We start from the raw sequence: 20,108 nt of genomic DNA, 5'->3' as shown, positions 1-20,108 counted from the left end.
TTTTTATGGATCTAAGTATTTTATTTCAAAATTGAAATGTGTCGGTACGGTACAAATAATAATTAACGTGTTGACCTTATTGTAGTGTGATAATAAATTGAAAAAATAATTCTAAGTCACAAAATTATTTTTATATTAATTTTACTAGAATAAGATATTCATTAAGAAATTATTATGGATTTTTATATTGTAAATAGAAATAAATAATGGTGTTTTAATGTGGTTTTTATTTATTTTTCATAATTCTTTCATACAATAGGTAACTACCCACTTAAATATTTTTTGATGTTTTTTTATAGATAAGTATAGTAAAAATCCATCGATGTAAAAAATCGTAGTTAGTTCATGTTTCTTTAAGAAATATGTGGTAAGCAAGCCTCTGCGTACAGTTTATCCCAAAACTTGATTCTCCTCTTGTCTGCTCTATGGGACAGAGCGAAAGTTTCATCAATTTTGAAATACTCTTTCCCTTTGGTTGTGTACGGTTGCCAGATTGCTCCTAAACTGTTGTCGGGGGTTGGACGACTGCAAAAGAATAAAATAAAATAATCAATAGATTAAAAAAGCGGCCAAGTGCGAGACAGACTAACGCACCAAGGGTTCCGTAACTACAGTCGTATTTTTCGATATTTTGCATGATAAATCAAAAACTATCAGCCCTTTCATAATAATATGATACCCCACTTGGTATAGTAATCTTACTTTGAAAGTTGAAAATACTAATTTTGTTCATGAACACATTTTTTTTGATACGTAACCACAAATTCACGGTTTTCGGATTTTTTCCTTTATTTTTATAAGACCTACCTACCTACCAAATATTATGACCCGGGGGTCAACGGGATGTACCCTATAGGTTTTCTTGACAGACACAACGGACAGACGGACAGACAGGCAGACAAAGAATTAGTGATCCTATAAGGGCTCCTTTTTTCCTTTTGAGGTACGGAACCCTAAAAATATTAATTTAAGGTCTATCATCATCATTATTAACCGATAGATGTGCACTGCTGGACATAGGTCTCTTGTAGGTACTTCCACACACCACAGTCTAAGACTAACACAAGTAAGTAATTTTTTTTTTTTTTAAAGAGTATTAGCCATGTTAAATGACTAATACCTATTCCCCTTTCCTCTCCAATTAAGCGTAAAGCTTGTGCTAGGATTAGGTACGACAATAGTGCAACGGGCGGGGATTGAACCGTCGACCTTTCGGTTTTCAGTCCACTCCTGTACCCGTTGAGCTATTGAGGCTCTAAATTCTAATTGAATGAATTCGTCGAATTACTTAACCAGAAAAGTGTCGGCTGAAAATTTGTACTCAATTGAGTTTGTCATTTAGGTATTATCTTTCTTTAATTCCGTGCCAAAACAGGTTTTAATTTAACACGACATCGAACCTAATAAAGTTACCGCTACCGTAAAATATAACGTCTACTCCATCCATCGATATAAATGACAAGATATGCTCAAGCGAACAAAAATTTTCACGGTTTTGAATCCAAATAAATCAGCACCACCTCTTAGTTACTAATGAAAGACCCGTTTGAAATCCAGACGTCACTGAGGTTGCATTGGTGCTAAAGCAAAGTTTGTTCAATGGCCCTGTCCATGCAAAGTAATATATAAGTCAATGACTCCATCCCGTTTTGTGCACTGGCCCATCATCATGATCAACCCATCCCTGGCTCACTACTGAGCACGGGTCTCCTAGCAGAGAAGGATTTGGCCATAGTCTACCACGCTATCCAAGTGGCTTCGTACACCTTTGAGAACATTATGGAGGTATCTCATGTAGGCTTTCTCACCATGTTTTCCTTCTACCTAACCGGTATGGGCCCTGGACCATAAAAGTGGTCTCTACAACCACCGATAGAAAATAGTACCTACCTAATTGTTATCTGTCAAGCTGTGATATCCTAGTGTTAGGACGCCCGCCTCTTAATCGGAGGTCGGGGTTCGATCCCCGGTACGCACCTCTAACTTTTCGGAGTTACCTATATGCGTTTTTAAGTACCTACCTAATTAAAATATCACTCGTTTTAAACGGTGAAGGAAAATTTCATGTGGAAACCTGCATGCCTGAGAGTTCTCCATAACGTTCTCAAAGGTGTGTGAAGTATACCAATCCGCACTTGGCCAACGTGGTAGACTATAGCCAAAACCTTTCTCACTCTGAGAGAAGACCCGTGCTCTGTAGTGAGCCGGCGATGGACTGATCATGATAATGATGATGATGATGATAGTTGATGATCTACCTACCAAATTTAACAAGTAAACAGCTGAGTCATACAAAACCCCAGCCACAACACCTGTGTCGATAAGGAAAACGACAATAAGGAAAATCTTTTACCTATTCAGAACTGTCGACAAAGAAAATTTATGTATGTAGTGTGCGCGTAGGTAAATACACTAATTTTATCTATTTACGACACGGTTTCGTCTTCAATATTATGATGTCCAAAATTCAAAAGTTTTACGGCAAAGTTAGCTAAAATGAAATCATTAACTATTCAAAGGTATAGGTCCCTACCACTGTATACTTAGGTATGTCGTATTGACTGTCGTCTGTCAATTATTATTGTTGAATTTGTAAGATAATGATGTAAGTAATGATGACAATGAATTACGAAAGTAAACTTAAAACTAACGCTCCAAACGCGCCCAAGTCTGAGAGCCCATAACCCACCTATGGAAAGGTTGAGAGAGAAGAGTAAAACTAAACTTACCCAGTCTTCGCAAAGTCGGTCCATAATTTCGTTACTCTGTACACAATGTCTCTCAACTTCGCTTGTTCCGCATAGGGTGCATCATTCAAGTAATTGTAGAACAGGTACCATAGTTCATCAGCGTGACTGACACCCTTTAAATTGGTTAGACCTAATGCAATTTTGATGATATTCAAATCCGTCACCGCGTCAAACCTATACAAGTACGCTGGCTCGCCTAATTTTGTGTATAAATGCGCAAATCTGTGGGTGTTGTAAGAGAAATGCATATCGGTTTGCATGTCAACTATTGTATTTGAGTCGTCTTCGGTTATATTTCTGCTCCCAACGTAGAATGTCTTTATTCTATCACCGAAATTTCTTAACTGATCTTTGGAAACCTTTTCCGCAATCTCTAACGGAACGTAATACGAAGGTTCTTTATTATACACGTCTAATTTCGTAAGATGATCGGGCAAAATTATTAATCCTTCCCCAGAATTGTATCCAAGCATCAAGGGGACTCTATTAACTTTTCCTTCAACCAGCATGTTAACTGGATTTTCAGTTATAAACGCTTCGACATTCGGGAACTTCTTTTCGATAACCGGAATGAATTTTTCTGGTAAGCCTCTGTACCTTTCATCGGGTGTCAATGTAGCAAAAGTGAGATTGGTGAGAGTATTGGCTTCTAGGCCTCTAAAATAGTTGAGTAATTCTTGAACATCATTTGTTTCGGTGCCTAAAATTTTTCCTGCTCGAAAAGCTCTTGCTTTTGCGCCCCTTCCAATTGCCCAATCGTGAATGCAGACTCCACTTTGTGCTATGACTTTGTGGAAAAGGCCTGTGGACATCGGAGAGAACATGTGATACGTGACAGAAGATGCTCCGGAACTTTCGCCAAAAAGCGTCACACTATTGGGGTCACCTCCAAACTGAGCTATATTATTCTGAATCCACCGCAATGCAGCCACCTGGTCTTTCATGCCAGCATTTCCGGGAGCCTCAGGTGTTTCCAATGACAAAAAGCCTAGCATATCAAGTCGATAATTGAAAGTTACTAGCATAACATTGTGTTGCATTAGGAAGTCGGGTAAAAAGAAATCTCCCGACCCCTCGTAGTACGATCCTCCATAAATCCAGACCATCACAGGAATTTTCGCGTTTGGTTTCAGGGATTTGGTGTAAATGTTTAGGAATAAACAATCCTCGGACCCCTGATATGTCGAATTGTATTGTGTGCAGATGTTACCGAAATTTGTCGCATCGCGTATACCTTTCCATGATGTAGGTGGTAAGGGAGCCTGTAATGAAAACAACTGGAATAAAACAACCATTTGAACTGATAAAGTAATTCACCTTCAACTAATTGACCTTCTCGTTGATACAATATTGTTTACAAACATACACATTACCCAGAAGCATACTATCGAAGTTTCCTCATATTTGATTAAAATTCCTTGATCAAATCCTAGCAAATCAATTATTACACCTAAAGCAGCTATGTATAGATAGTTAGCAAAAGGCCGAGATGGTAATCGGGGTGGGGACACCCCGCACACCCGCGCAGCCGCCGCGCTAACCAGGTGTAGGGCGTTCCCCGCCTCATATCCCAATTGTCATCTTGACCTGTCGCATACCTACTATTACTTACTTACAAGTACGAAGCGATTTACCTCCTCAACTCATTTTTAATTCGAACCGCTAGGATATGGAACGCCCTTCCAGAATCAGTTTTCCCCTCCAATTTTAATATGGGTAGGTACCTTCGAGTCAAGAGTAAATAGGCATCTTCTATGTAAGCACGCTCCATCTAAAGCTGCATCATTACCCGGGATTCATCCAGGCTTGCCAGCAGATCTGATTGCAGCCAAGTTACCTATATTTAAAAAAAAATTCTTGCCTTAAACCGTAAGTCTCCGACTGGTGGTTTTGCGAACGGAATTCCTCTGAAGGCATAACTAGTAGATCCATCAACGAGGTGGTATGTGGTGCCGCGCAGTTTGCCTTCCTTTACCGTCACTACTGGGGCACTCTGAAAATATACATGGAATTACAAGTAACAAACATACCTAATAGGTATTTAAAGTAACCGTCAACAATCATCGGCAACCTTTTCGTTACACCTGTGTTCAAACCAAACTATGTTTTCTAGATCACATAATAGATGGCGCTAGTAGTCAATTGTATCGCGGTCTTATTATGTGCAAGCAACATAATATAGAGGTTTGAAATTGTCATAGTACAGTGTGTCCTTGGGTTCACAATAGACACTAGACAGGTCTATTGTGAACCCAAGGACATAGTACTATTAGTACAAGCCGTAGTTTAATTTTAAAACGACCCTGTCCCTTAGGCCACAAGTGCACGGTGGGCTAGGTGTGGAACACCCTGTGATATTGTGACCTCTCGTAAGCTTGGATCTCGCGCAATTACCGTTTGTATGCGAGAGCCCAAAAGGCAATATTTCAGACCTTGAGTGCAACACGAAGAAGATCAATCTGAAGTTGCAACACGGTGGTTTGCGCAGGCAGAGATAATTTTTTACAATAAATAATTTATATAGAGAGATAATAATTATAGAGATAATTATTTGGCGCAGGTCATCAGACAAGGGATTAAATACACAAGTTTCCATTATCCAAAGGGTAAAACGGAGCCCTATTAATGTCACTATGTCTGTCTGTCCGCGTGTCACGGGTCTCTAGCTCATAGACAAAATTAGTTTCAAACCTGAAATTTTGGTACTTATCTAATGTAGAACGTTGATCCAAAACCGAATATATATATTGTATTAGAAATTCAATACCTACATGAAAAAGGAGCCGAAAAAACAATTAAGTATGTAGGGAAGAGCAAGGCCTGATTTGCACTTGACCGGCTTTTTTAAATAAGTATCATCATCATCAACCAATAGACGTCCACTGCTGGACATAGTTCTCTTGTAAGGACTTCCACACGCCACGGTCTTGCGCCGCCTGGATCCAGTGGCTCCCTGCGACTCGTCTGATGTCGTCCGTCCTGTCGCCATTCCAGCACCTTGGGACCCCAACGTCTATCGGTTGTACGAACTATGTGCCCTGCCCATTGCCACTTCAGCTTCGCAACCCGTTGAGCTATGTCGGTTACTCTAGTTCTCCTACGGATCTCATTTTTGATTTGATCACGTAGAGTATACATAAATAAGTATACCTACTTACTAATTTTATTTATGCAAAAAAAAGTTAACTGAACAAAGGTATCGCCACCCGTAGGTACGTAAATAAATAAAATTCCACGGATACGTAACCTACGAAGCGATTTGCCTCTTCATTTCTAATTCGAACCGCTAAGATTTGGAACACCCTTCCAGCATCCTCTCCAATTATTAATATGGGTACCTCCACCAAGACAAGAGTGAATAGGGATCTTCTAGGCAAGCGCGCTCCATCTTAGGCGGCATCATCACATGCCGGTCTGATTGCAGCCAAGCGCTAGTCTAAGTATAAATTAAAAAAAGGCCTAAAAAGAATTTAATAATCAGTAATAATGTAAAATATAACTTACATTCTCTTGTTTCTCTCTTACACATAAGATCGCACATATTTGTAACAGTGCCACAAACAGGCAAAACTTTACACTACACATTTTGTATTTACTTAGTCTATTATTAATTTATAATATTAGATAATATTTAATTAACAAAAGAGCTCTCAAGCAGGCGAGAACGTGTGATCTACACAACGCTTAAACGTATTGTATGATTTGAAAATCGTTACCTACCATTACAAAAGGAAATTTTCGCCGATATTTTCCTTATGTATCGACCTACTTAAGTAGGTATTATTTAAAACGTAGGTAGGTACAGTACGCGACCGAAAGTAATATACATCGGCCTTTAGAATGACATTTCGGCTTTGTAGAGCGTTCTCTGTCACTCATATGCTCATACCTATACGACGTTTTTCGGTCTCAACAACAGGGACAACGCTCTACAAATCTGCTATCTCCTTCTAAAGATCGACGTACATTACTTTCGGCCGCGTACTGTAAGTGATGTTTCATTTCCTTAGGTGAATATATACATAACTTCCGGGATAAAAAGTAGCCCATTTCCGTCCCCGGGATGTAAGCTAACTCTGTACCCAACCCATCAAAATCGGTTAGTTAAACTGTTGGGCCGTGAAAAGTTAGCAGACAGACAGACACACTTTCGTTATTTATAATAAATATTAGTATAGATTGTATTACCTTACATTCGAATAACAATCATCATCATGATCAGTACCAACCTACTACTACTCTGGTTCTTCTACGGATCTCATTTCTGTTTTGATTACGTAGAGAAACTCTAAGTTTATCGGATAACAGTAGGTAATAGTAATAGTATTTCATTAGTATTTGTACACTAAGGTCTTAGTTAGTTAATAATAATAATTTATTTATTTAATAAAAAATATTTACAGGTTACCTACAACAAATTCAGGTATAATCATAAACGCGAAGCTTGAATTTTTCCGTATACCGAAGCCGTCAACATTAGGTATCTACACGTAAAAGCTAAAATAACAGTTATTTAGTAGGTAGTTATAATATCTACTTATAAAGTAAATATTATGCAAATGCTGTCTCGCCAGTCATTAGCAAAATAATTAGTCTAACGGAAGATTATCAGATGTTCTTATCTTTTCAAAACAAGTGGAAATATTTTTACAACTGGTACTTACACGTTTTTGGTTGTTGTTGTTTACCTACACAACAGCCAAAAATGTGTCAAATACGTCATCTTATCATCATCATCATCATCAACCGATAGACGTCCACTGCTGAACATAGGTCTCTTGTAGGGACTTCCACACGCCACGATGAATACACCTGGCTGAATCCGTACGCTGACTCTTTTGATGTGGACTGTCCACCTAGTGCCTAGTGGATGTCTTCCAACAATGCGCTTTCTGGTACGAGGTCGTCATTCTAGCACCGTGGGACCTTAATGACCTCAATTGATGTGGAAACTGCAAGAACTGCAAGAATATTTTGCCTATTTCCACAATAAGTATTGTCTTACGGAATCTTGCTGTAGGGTAAAGCGGCAGATATTGGAAAAAAAATCGTATTGCAAAAAAGGGCAGCTGGTGATAGCACTGTTGCGTGCAGCGTGGTTCGGAATCATACCTTTAGGCTCTAAATATAAAGAGATAAAATAAAAATCAATAATAAGTCTGGCACTATGTTCATTTTGCTCTTAATTTAGTATCTAAATGTGAAAACCTTTTATTAGCTCGTAGTTACTTGGACTACACAAATTTCGAACCCCATTTCACCCCCTTAGAAGTTGAATTTTCAAAAATCCTTTCTTAGTGGATGCCTACGTTACGTCATAATAGCTATCTGCATGTCAAATTTCAGCCCGATTCGTCCAGTAGTTAAAGCTGTGCGTTGATAGATCAGTCAGTCACCTTTTCCTTTTATATATTAAGATTAATGTAAGCTGTTGGTTCTCCTAATAAAAATAAAAATAAAAATAAAAAATAAAGTTAAAGATTTTTTGCGTTTATTAGGAAAACGAAGAAATATGCGTGAGTATACTTTTAACAATTGCGTTACTTTACACTGAATGACACTATCCACTGTTGGACACACTGGATGTTGATGATGGTGAAATGATTATGTCTTCGATATATGAGGAAGGCCAGCTTCGATATACAGTTGGTTCCAGAACTCCATCCTTTCTCTATCAGCATATTTTCCTTGGGAAAACTGCTCGTCTATACTGTAGAACTCTTTTACTTGAACTGTGTAAGGTTGCCATTTTGGTTGCGTACTACCAGCTGTTGGGCGACTGAAAAAACAAAACTTTATTTAAAAAACCGGTCAAGTGTGAGTCGGACTCGCGCACGTAGGGTTCCGTACCATTGTACAATAAATAACACTTTTTAATTTTCATAGCGGCCATTATTCGGTGTTATAGCGGGAATAGGGATACCTATAGTGCGCGACATGTTGAGATGGTAATTGGGATGGGGACGCCCTGAACACCCGCACAGCCCCCGCGCTAACCCGCTGCGGGCGAGCTCAGAAGACGTGCGGGTGTGCGGGACATCCCCCCGTCTCATACCCCGATTGCCAATTCGACCCGTCGAGTACTATATACCTTTCCATAGGTACTTACTGTGAAAATTTCATCTCTTCCTATTACGGTTCATGAGATACAGGCCGCTGGCAGCCGGACGGAGATGGACGGACGAACAGCGGAGGCTTAGGTGATAGGGTCCCGTTGGCACCCTTCGGAACCCCAAAAACCGAAGTCTACACAAAAACTAGAAAATTGCAGAAGTAATCTGTCTGTCAATTTCTGCATGTCTTGGCAACTGAAACTTGCAGTCCACTTGTTGCGACTATTTACATATTGCAAGTGACTAGCCAGAGCAGCCTTTTGCAAGTTTTGTTGCGAGTGGACACTGACTTTAGATTTGAGATTGAGAGTGAGAAAAAATTGCTTCCTAAGTAGGTAGGTACTCAAGTGTTTAAACAATATTTCTTTGATTGACCCAATCGGCAATCGGCTATCGAACCAAGGTACTTTATCGACAGACGATTAATCACCGATGCGACTCCTAAAATGAACCCAATATCTACCTACTTAAGTACTAATTAATAAGTCTTATTACACATGACTATAGTTACTAATTACAATAATTGTGAAAGTGTTTGTGTGTTGACCTGTTCTTTAATCACGTCACAACGGAGCAACGGGTCAACGTAATTTGCATGGATATACATAAAGGCCTGAAGAGTGTAGAGATATATGCTACTTTTTATCCCGAGAAATCAAACAGTAGACGGAGTCGCAGATAAAGTCATAGGCATCATATAGGTAATGAGTACCAAGTACTTAAGTAATTGAGTGAGTGATTCATACAAAGAAAAGAAACCCCTTTAAACTGATTCACGAACAAAGAAACCCGAACTGTGAATCAAAACAATAACAAGGAAAACCATTTTAAGTGTAACTCTTTTATGCCGTATTCATATTTACCTGGTCTTCGCAAAATCAGTCCACAGCTTCGTCACCTTGAACACCAGGTCGCTTAATTTCTTCTGCCCTTTGTAAGGCTTTTCGTTCAAATAGTTGTAAAACAAGTAAAACAGTTCATCTGCATGACTGACACCTCCCACATTCGGCAAATTCAGGGAATTCTTTATAACATTAAGTTCTGTCTCAGCATCAAATCTGTACATATAAATTTGCGGACACAATTTGCTGTACAAATCTGTCAATCTATGTGTGGTGTACGAAAAATGTATATCTGTTTGTATATCACGAATAACGCCTAAATCATCTTTGGTAATATCTCGGTCACCTACATAGAACTTTTTTACTCTATTACCAAAGTCAGTTAGTTGATCTTGAGTTATGTGGTCTACTAATTCTCTAGAAACGTAAAAAGATGGCTGTCTATTATAAACGTCTATTAATGCAGCGTGGAATTGTGTCATAATTAACCCTTCGCCAGAATTGTAACCGATCATTAGAGGTACTTTATTAATCTTCCCTTCAACCAGCATTTTTGTAGGGTCCTCATCCATAAAAGGTTCGACATTGGGGAATTTCTTTTCAATGACCGCTACGAATTTTGCAGGAAGCCCTCTGAATTTTTCATCGTCAGTTAAAGTAACGATTGTTAGATTAGTGAGTCTACTAGCTTCAATGCTTCTGAAGAAGTCGAGTAGTTCGTTAACGTTATCGGTGTCTTTTCCGAGGACTTTACCAGCTCGGAAAGCTCTTTCTTTTTCGCCTTCACGACGAGCCAAGTCGTAACTTCCACTTTCAGCTATGACTCTATGGAAAAGATCTTTGGACATAGGAGAGAACATGTGAAAGACGGCCGCTGCCGCCCCAGAACTTTCGCCGAACAGCGTAACTGAATTGGGATCACCACCAAACTGAGCTATATTATCCTTAACCCATCTCAACGCAGCAACTTGGTCTTTCATGCCTGCGTTACCAGGAACTTCTGGAGTATCTAGCGTCATGAAACCTAGTACTTCTAACCTATAATTGAAAGTGACTAAAATGACGTCATGTTGTAGAAGAAAGTCAGGGAGAAAGAAGTTTCCAGAACCTTGGGAGAAGGAACCGCCGTGGATAAAGACCATGACTGGGATTTTAGCGTTTTTACGCAAAGATTTTGTATAGACGTTGAGAAATAAGCAGTCTTCATCGCCTTGGTAGGTGTCGTTGAATTGTGAGCAGATGTTACCGAAGTTGGAAGCGTCGCGAATGCCTTGCCATGGTTGAGGAGGTAGGGGAGCCTGAAAAATTCATAGGATTAGTGACGAGAATTAATTTTACTAACCAAGTAATAATGTATTCCCTCAGATGGACAAGGAAAACAGAATCATCATGATCAACCCATTGCCGGCCCACTATTGAGCACGAGTCTCCTCTGAGAATGAGAAGGGTTTAGGTCCTAGTCTGTCACGCTAGCCCAGTGCAAGTTGGCAGACTTCAGACGCCTTTGAGAACTTTATGGAAAACTCTCAGGCATGCTGGTTTTCTTCACCGTTAAAACTTAAAACATGACTGTGATGTTTTGGTAATTTTTTAAAACGCACATAACTCCGAAAAGTTAGAGGTGTGAGCCCGGAATCGATCCCCTGACCTCCCGAAAAGAAGGCAGACGTGTTAGTCACCGTGTGGTGGGAAAACGGAATCAGGATAGATAATAAAAAACGTAAGGTTACCTTAAACCTAAGATTTCCAACTGGAGGAGTGGCGTATGGTATTCCTCTAAATCTGTAGTATGACGATCCGTCGACCAGTTGGTCGGCGACACCTCGGAGTTTACCTCCTGTGGTTGTTACCACAGGCGCATTATGCTGGAATACATAATTGAATCAAGTTTGGTTTAAAATATAAAACTAAAAAAAACCGGTCAAGTGCGAGTCGGACTCCCACATGAAGGGTTCCGTACCATCTTCCAAGACCTAACCACCTGCCTAACTCTTTTATGTAGAAAACTGCAAGTTAATGACGAACAGCGGCATCTATATGTTATTTAGTAAATTATTGTTTTCGTAAACACATTTTTTAATGATGTAAACACAAATTCATTTTTTTCCTTGTGCCAGGAGTGGGTACGTAAGTTTTCTTGACAGAGAGACAGATAACAAAGTCATCTGATAAGGATTCCTTTTTTCCTTTAGCGGTACGGAATCCTAAAAACCTATTGGAATCCTAAAGACGACTTGACTTTTGTCTTTGCTGACAATAGACAATAGTCCGTTGTCTGTTCTTATTTCAAATGTGTGCTGAAGCTTCGTTCCAAAATCGATGTGCGAAAAAATCGATAATTTTATGTGGATATTCAGAAGGAACTGGGGCCCACCAAATTACTTGATATCCCAAGAAAACCGCTACCCGAGCGAGACCAATAATAATTAATCTATGCCGCTACCATTATTTGAAAGGATAAATGACCCTCAACAAGAATTACGAATTTTGGATTGGGATGCATTTTCATCCCAATCCAAAATATATAAGTAGCTAGGTAGGTACTTACCATTAATAGTTTTTAAAAAATTACTTAGATAAATCTAATTTTTTTTAAAGTCAGTTTTAATTACATATTTTTTAAAACAATGAATAAACTAAGTAATTAACTTACATTGCATTTCCGAGATGATAATATTTCTATTATCTGTACAAAAAATATTAACACAATAACTTTACTTTTAAAACTACACATTTTTAAAGATCCGGCGCATACCACCGCAGAGACTGAGTAAAGTGCTATGAGTAATTTTAAAAAGTGTTACACTTTATATTGATTTGTTTTGTGTATATGCTAAGTAGGTAGGTATTTTACCGACTGGGATTTTCCTTATAGTTCGGAAACATGTACGTACGATTCAACTTTGCAAGCTTTGCTGTCCAGTCACACAGTCACTTAGTTTATTTAGTAACAGTTGCAATTACTTGCAAGTAATAAAAAATAGTACAAACACAATCGAATTAAAAAATAGCAATAGGAAATGATAATTTAAATATCGCGCTAAAATAGTGCCTAAAAATTTTTCTGCTCTGGGTTCTAAGACTAGGGAAATCTTGTCTATGGTCTTACTTACACCACAGCTCTTAGTAGTATAGTGCGACCGTTGAGAGTGAAAATTAAATATTTTCAAACTAAAATGTTTCTTAACGGCTACAATATTGTTAAAAACACTAAATTATACCGCAAATATCGGCTAGGTCGCACGCATTAATCTCTAATGTTTGTACGGAAGCTTTATACATTTATGATGGTGATGTGTCACGAAACCAGCTAATGGATTAATATAGGTACTTGTATTTTGCGTTGAAAACAACTGATTTTACGGCGCTGCATTCTGGGTGCTTTAAGCTTTGTTTTATGGCCATAGATAAACTGTTATCTGTTCGGGTAACGATTCCACATTTTCGAAAGTAGGTACAGTAATAATCAAAGAAACAAGTTCCAACTTTCAACTTGTAAAATTTATTCAAAAAAATCTCCTAGCTAACAATTTACATATAACAATATTATAATAATTCTTTAGTGTATATACCTAGTAGCCGGCAAGAAATATTGTACATCGAACTTAGAAAGAGATTTCGGCTTTGTAGAGCGTTTTCCCCGTCACTCATACTTGTGACGTTTCGTCGGGCTCAACGACAGAGACAACGCTCTACAAAACCGCTATCTCTTTCTAAAGGTCGATCTAAAATATTTTCTGACGCGTATCTACTGTACAGAATTGAACATGATTAAATAATCTAAAACCATTACTTTAACTTGTACAAAATTTTAATATTTGTTACCCTCTTTCTTTTTTTCTAAACAGTAGGTAGGTTACTTAAGTTTAGTTAAAACGAGACAGAGCTATATCTCTCACATAAATCTGTCTCGTTTTAACTCAACCTTAAGTAACGATTAGCGACTGAGTACGGCTGTTAGTCACAAAAAAATAGTTTCAAACTTAAAAACTAAATAACTTTAAACTCTACTTACTCAACAATAATATTTCACCATTAACTTACCAAGCACCAGTTATTTTGTACCACTTTACATTAAAAAAAAACCGGCCAAGTGCGAGTCAGGCTCGGGCATCGAGGGTTTCGTACAACTGTCGTATTTTTTCGACATTTTGCACGATAATTCAAAAACTATGATGCATAAAAATCTGTTTTAGAATGCACAGGTGAAGACCTTCCACATGCTACCCCACTTGATATAGTTATCTTACTTCGAACGAATGAAAATACTAATTATTAGTTCATGACCACAATTTAATTTTTTTTATGTGATGTAACCCGTAATTCACGGTTTTCAGATTTTTCCCTTATGTCTGCTATAAGACCTACCTACCTGCCAAATTTCATGATTCTAAGTCAACGAGAAGTACCCTGTAGGTTTCTTGACAGACTGACAGACAGACAACAAAATGATCCAATAAGGGTTCCGTTTTTCCTTTTGAGGTACGGAACCCTAAAAACCAAAATAGAAAATATGTAAGTAGGTACTTAGCGAGGAAAAATGCAGTAATACTTATCAAACTCAACTCAACTCATTATAATAATATGAAAAATGCGATCAAGATAACAATAGGAATGTCAATGACCTCGGTCACTTGAACAATACGGCTTACGAGGAAAATAAAATTTGCGTACATACCTCGCACAAATTCAGCCAATCACAACAATTGAGTTTGTAATGATTGATGCAGGTTTTACGAAATCGACCCACTAATACCTTGGCTGAAAATAACCGACCAACGTTGGCACGAGCGTTGGTACAAACGTGTGGAGCCGGCCTGAGGCTAAGGGCTTGTACACAAAACGGCGATGCGATGTCGCATCGTAAAACCCTGCGAGCTCGCACGTCGCGTTGCAAAAACTTGCGAATTGATTCGCATCGCCTTGATTGATCGGTCACTTTATCGTGGAAAGGAGACGCCTGTCCGCATGAAATCGCATCCCAGCAATTCGTATCGCAACCTTTTGCGTTGCGAATTCGCATCGCAGTTTTGTGTACAGTTCCTTACACCACTCAACTTACAGTGCGACAAGGCTATCTTGGCGCGTGGCGAAAATCGGAACTAACGTTGCCGTCAACGTCTCCTTTATTCTTGTTTAACTATTCCAAGCCTTTATTCTCCAACAGGGCCCCTTGTCAATGTCATTCAAGCGCCAAGACAGCCTTGTCGCACTGCATTCACAAGTTGCTTCTAATATCACTGGCTAATCCTGCTTCACTGTATAGCTTGGTCCAGAATTGTAGCCGCTCCTTTTCCGCACCTTTGTCCATCGCCAATGTATTGTCTATACTCAGATACTCCTTGTTGAGAGATGTATATGGCGTCCAGTTTACTCCTACACTAGAGTCTGGTGTCGGAAATCTGGAAAATAATCTGTATAATATATAAAAGGAAAAGGTGACTGACTGACTGACTGATCTATCAACGCACATCTCAAACTACTGGACTATTATGACGTAGGCATCCGCTAAGAAAGGATTTTTCAAAAGTCAACCCCCAAAGGGGTAAAATAAGGGTTTAAGTTTGTATAAAAGTCTGTCAGTTTTGAAGCGCCTATAAAGAAGTTTTGTAGTTAATATTTTTGCTATTAGCAGTATGACATATTTTATTAAGCTACATGTTAAAATTTCATTGTTAAAGATCAACCCTAAGGGTGTAAAAATAGGGGTTTAAAATTTGTGTAGTCTACGCGGACGAAGTCGCGGGCATAAGCTACTAGCTAGTAATAATAATAATTATTACCCACATTATAAAAACGAAAGTGTGTTTGTTTGTTGGTTCATCCTTCAATCACGTCGCAACGGAGCAAAGGATCGACGCCATTTTTAGTATGGGCATAGTTAAAGATCTGGAGAATGACATAGGCTACTTTTTATTCTGGAAAATCAAAGGGCTCCCACAGGAATTTTAAAAACCTAAATCCACGCGAACGAAGTTTCGGGAATAAGTTAGTACAGTAATAGTAGTACGTGTTTTAAAGTCAAAAGTTTTCTAAGTTTCCACTAGGGGCAATGCCGGTATATGAATGGAAGAACTCTGAGCTTAAAACAAGGGAGCTTAAGTCCATGTTTCTGATCAACAATTTAGTTTTGTTTAACTTACCCAGCCTTAGCGAAGTCAGTCCACATTTTTGTCATCGTATGGACATACTGCCTTAAATTATCTTTCTTTTCATAAATATCTTTATTCATATTATTATTGAACAAATAAAATAGTTCATCCACATGACAAGCGCCTTTGTACTCCGTCAGCCCCATTAAAGACTTGAAACAATTCAATTCCGTGTCGAGATTAAATCGGTACATATAAATTGATTTGACATACTTGGAGTAAAAATTAGAAAATCTATATATTCCATACACGAAATGTATATCTGTTATCACATCAGAAATGATATCGACATCTTCAGAATTCATGTCTCTGTTAGGACAATAGAAAGCTTTAATACGTACACCAAATTCTTTAAGTTTTTGCTCTGAAACCTTTCGTACAATTTCTGCTGGGACTAAAAATGATGGGAACTTATTGGTGAAATCAATTTTCTTTAATTCACTGTAAGACAAAAGGATGCCCTCGCGTGAATTGTAACCGATCATAAAAGGCACAGGTTGGAACTTTCCAGAAATTAGCAAATCTAAAGGTTGTTCAGTCAAAAATGCCTCAGTATCGTCGAATTTCTTCTCGACAACCGGCCCGAAACGTATCGGTAATCCTCTACGTTTTTCATCCTCTGTTGCGACTTTAAAGTTCATTCCGATTAACTCTTTCGACGGCACACTTTGTAAAAATTCTAGCAATTCTTCCGTATCGTTTGTCTCCTTCCCCAAAACTTTCCCAATCCGAAAAGCCCTGGTTTTAGCATCGATTTCGTACGCCCAATCGTGCAAGCAGACTCCGCTCTGAGAAATCGCTTTATTAAACAACCCTTTCGACATAGGCGACAGCATGTGAAATGTTACAGAAGCCCCCCCTGCACTTTCTCCAAAAATCGTCACATTTTCCGGGTCCCCACCAAATTGGGAAATGTTATTTTTAACCCATTTAAATGCAGCTATTTGGTCTTTCAACCCAGCATTGCCTGGCACTTCTGGAGTATCCAGGCATAGGAAACCAAACACTTCCAATCTATAGTTGATAGTAACCAAGATGACGTTATGGTTCAGCAGGAACTTGGGACCGTACAATTCATCGTCGCCAGATCCTGATAAGAAACCTCCGCCATGGATGTATATCATGACGGGTATTTTTGAATCGATATTCAAAGAAGGCGTGTAAACGTTTAGAAATAAGCAGTTTTCGTCGCCTTCTAGAATTTCTTTAGTTGGAGCAGCTTGAGGACATACGGGGCCGTGTTTTGTCGCGTCAAGGATTCCTTGCCAAGGCTGTGGTGGACGTGGGGCCTAAAAAGATAAATATGTATTGTTGAGATCTTCCTTTACATTCTTAATATCTTTTGTTTTGCAGTGGAATATTAGGTTACAGCTGGCAGATCTGTTAGTAATTCTAGTTTGCCCAGCCGTAGTACAAGCTTTTTACTAGCTGTAGTATTAGTAAACTTTTAAGATTCATATATTAAAGACTCTTAGATACTGCATGAGAATAATTTTAAGTTTACATGTGCATGAAAATTCTATCGTGAGTGATTTCCATTATAAATGTAGAAGACGTAAATTTTATAAGTTTTACTATCTTTGAAGATGACTTTAAGTCACCTTGAATGTCTGTATCTAAGTAACCGTGTGACAATCTAGGAATTTTAATTCACAATGTACTTAATTATCAAAATTTTGTATCAATGATTCTATTATACATATCTATGCATATCATGTATATTATGTTCTAAGAACTATCAAGATCTAATAAAACTAAATAGTATCATCATCATCTCAACCATTTTCTGTGCCACTACTGAGCATGGATCTCCCCTCAAAATGAAAAGGGCTTTAGCCATACTGTGGATTGGCAGACTTCAAACATCTTTGAAAATGTTGTGAAGACCTCTCAGACATGCAAGATTACTTCACGAATGTTTTCCTTCACTGTTAAAGCAAGTAATATTGAATTGCTTTAAACATACATAATGAGCGAGCAAAGCGAGTGGTTCAAAAATAGATTCCTGAGCATAGTGACAATATCAAAGGCATGAGACGCAAATAATTTTGCAGCTGTGTGCATACTACAGTGAGGAAAATGCTAGATGCAAGAAAAACAATAATTCAAACATAATTAACTGGCACCCCAAAAACTATTTTTTTTCTGTGGAATTTTAATAAACAGAAAGAAACAAGGTACATAATCCATTCATCATTCGAATTTCGTATGACTTTTCCATGCTAGTGGTTAAAATTGACTTTTCCATGCTAGCTGTTAAAGTGGACTTTTCCATGCTAGCGGTTAAAATGGACTTTTCCAAGCTAGTGGTTAAAATGGACTTTTCCAAGCGGATTTTGAGCTACTAAAAAGCTTTTCTGAGCTACAAGGTAAAGGATTACATACGGTTTAACAAGTTACCTTAAACCGAAGTCTGCCAACTGGAGGTTGTGCATATGGAATGCCTTTAAAACTGTAGTAATCTGAACCATTATACAGCCTTTTAACTTTGCCTTGCAGTCTGCCTTCTTTCACAGTCACTATTGCATCAGCCTGAAAAATTAATATTTATTTTAGTACCTACTGGTTTGTACGGTTCTTTACCCAAAGGGCCGCAGGACCTTATTACTGTTCGTCTGTTTATTTGTCTGTCTGTCAGTGGGCTGTATCTCATGGAAGGCAGAATAATAATATAAATTTTCAGTGTGTATTTTTATTGCTGCTATAGCAACAATAAAAATTTCAAAATTAAATTGTGATTTCTTGTATGATGGTACAGACTACAGAACCCTTCATGTGCGAGTCCGACTCTCACTTTACCGATTTTGCTCTTTGCTTTGCCATTGTAATTTTCACGAAGGTAGCTGTCCTCTCAGATTAGACCGTCCATGCCAACGATTTTGTTTGCATAGATTTGGATTATCTTTGATTTTCTAGGATAAAAAATAGCTTATTTTATGTCCTTCTCTTGGATAACAGACAGACAAACTTTGTGTATTTAATTTTTACTCTTTATTTATTTTGCAACTTCAGTTTAGACATCTTGTTTTGCATGCCCTAACACTATGCCACTACTTATATTTATTTATTATGATGATTTAAAGGGATACATAGTAAGAAAAAATTACTCGCCGACTTTCTGCTCTATTTAGAGTGAATTATATACAGGGATACATAGTAAGAAAAAATTACTCGCCGACTTTCTGCTCTATTTAGAGTGAATTATATACTTAATAATAAAATGAACTTACCATTGATCCTGATTGCATCGAAATCAGCCGCGAATCACTTCTAATCTTGACAGATAGGTTTCTGAAGAAATTGATTATCATTCTAGGTATTATAAGTTATAATCTGTCGACTGTCGACAATAACTGTAAACAGAGACGAAACAGAAGTCAACGTTGTTTGTTAGTTATTGATAAATTGAATTAAATAAGCGTGTTTTTCAATTAATTAAGTTCACCATTTTCCCAACCAGTGTCTTCTAAAACAGAATAACTTAATACCAGACTTCTAAAAACTTAGTTCCCAGGCTATTATTATAATTTATAGGTATTCATTTTGAATTAAGAATGTAATTAATTTAGCTAAATACAATAATTTAGTAATAATAATATAAAAACAAAATGTAAACAAAAAACTAAAAACATTTCTCAGCTGTTTTTTTTTTTACTTTGACACCTGACCAAAGAGTATAATTTGCAACTGACATATTTTAGCTTTGTAATCATAGAGTAAAGTTTATAACTTTTTATTTAAAGATTTAAAGCTTCGAACTCATGCTCTTTTGTAATCACATCAACGCGCGAAATTTTTGACCCTCGACTCGACCATCATTTTGACATTTCGTTTGATAAACTCCTTTGCACAGTGGTGGGCGCTGTGCTCTTACAACTTAGAAGCGGGAAGGTCCTTGGTTTGACTCCTGGCAGGGACAATTTGGGAATTTATAATTTCCCACTATAACACCTACTATTACAACATGGGATTATTCAAGGCGCTGCTCGGGTGCTGCAAATGTTCATGGGAGGCTGTAATAACTTAACATCAGGTGGCCCGCCGGCTATTAGTTTGCTCCCTATTTCTATTTTCTTTTTTAAACTAAATTTTCTTTGGTCTATTGTCTGGGAGGCTACTGCCGTAGCTAGTTATCACCCTACCCTTTCAATGAAGAATGTATTGCTTCTCCAATATGCGTCAGCTATAAATCGGATACCATGGGTTGCAAAGAGAAATAACAAATCATCAGGTAATCAATCCTAGACCAGC

General features: G+C 38.0%; 1 protein-coding gene across 1 annotated transcript; it reads right to left on the bottom strand.

The window, feature by feature from the left end:
• Positions 1-204: 204 nt before the first annotated feature.
• LOC117982622 (uncharacterized) lies at positions 205-19,319 on the bottom strand. The gene is made up of 12 exons (XM_034968989.2): positions 19,303-19,319; positions 19,088-19,210; positions 18,258-18,389; positions 15,849-17,146; positions 14,994-15,107; positions 13,712-13,715; positions 11,436-11,570; positions 9,727-11,003; positions 8,380-8,529; positions 4,612-4,744; positions 2,730-4,012; positions 205-525 (listed from the first exon to the last, which is right to left on the bottom strand). Exons 2-12 carry the CDS (start codon positions 19,166-19,168, stop codon positions 354-356), a joined length of 4,779 nt encoding a protein of 1,592 aa, XP_034824880.2. The 5' UTR covers positions 19,169-19,210; positions 19,303-19,319; the 3' UTR covers positions 205-353.
• Between the last annotated feature and the right edge of the window lie 789 nt (positions 19,320-20,108).

The sequence above is a fragment of the Maniola hyperantus genome, chromosome 5 (assembly GCF_902806685.2).
Source record: "Maniola hyperantus chromosome 5, iAphHyp1.2, whole genome shotgun sequence".
Lineage (NCBI taxonomy): Eukaryota > Metazoa > Arthropoda > Insecta > Lepidoptera > Nymphalidae > Maniola > Maniola hyperantus.
The sequence above is the reverse complement of the archived record's forward strand: the minus strand, read 5'-3'. Positions and strand labels throughout refer to the sequence as shown.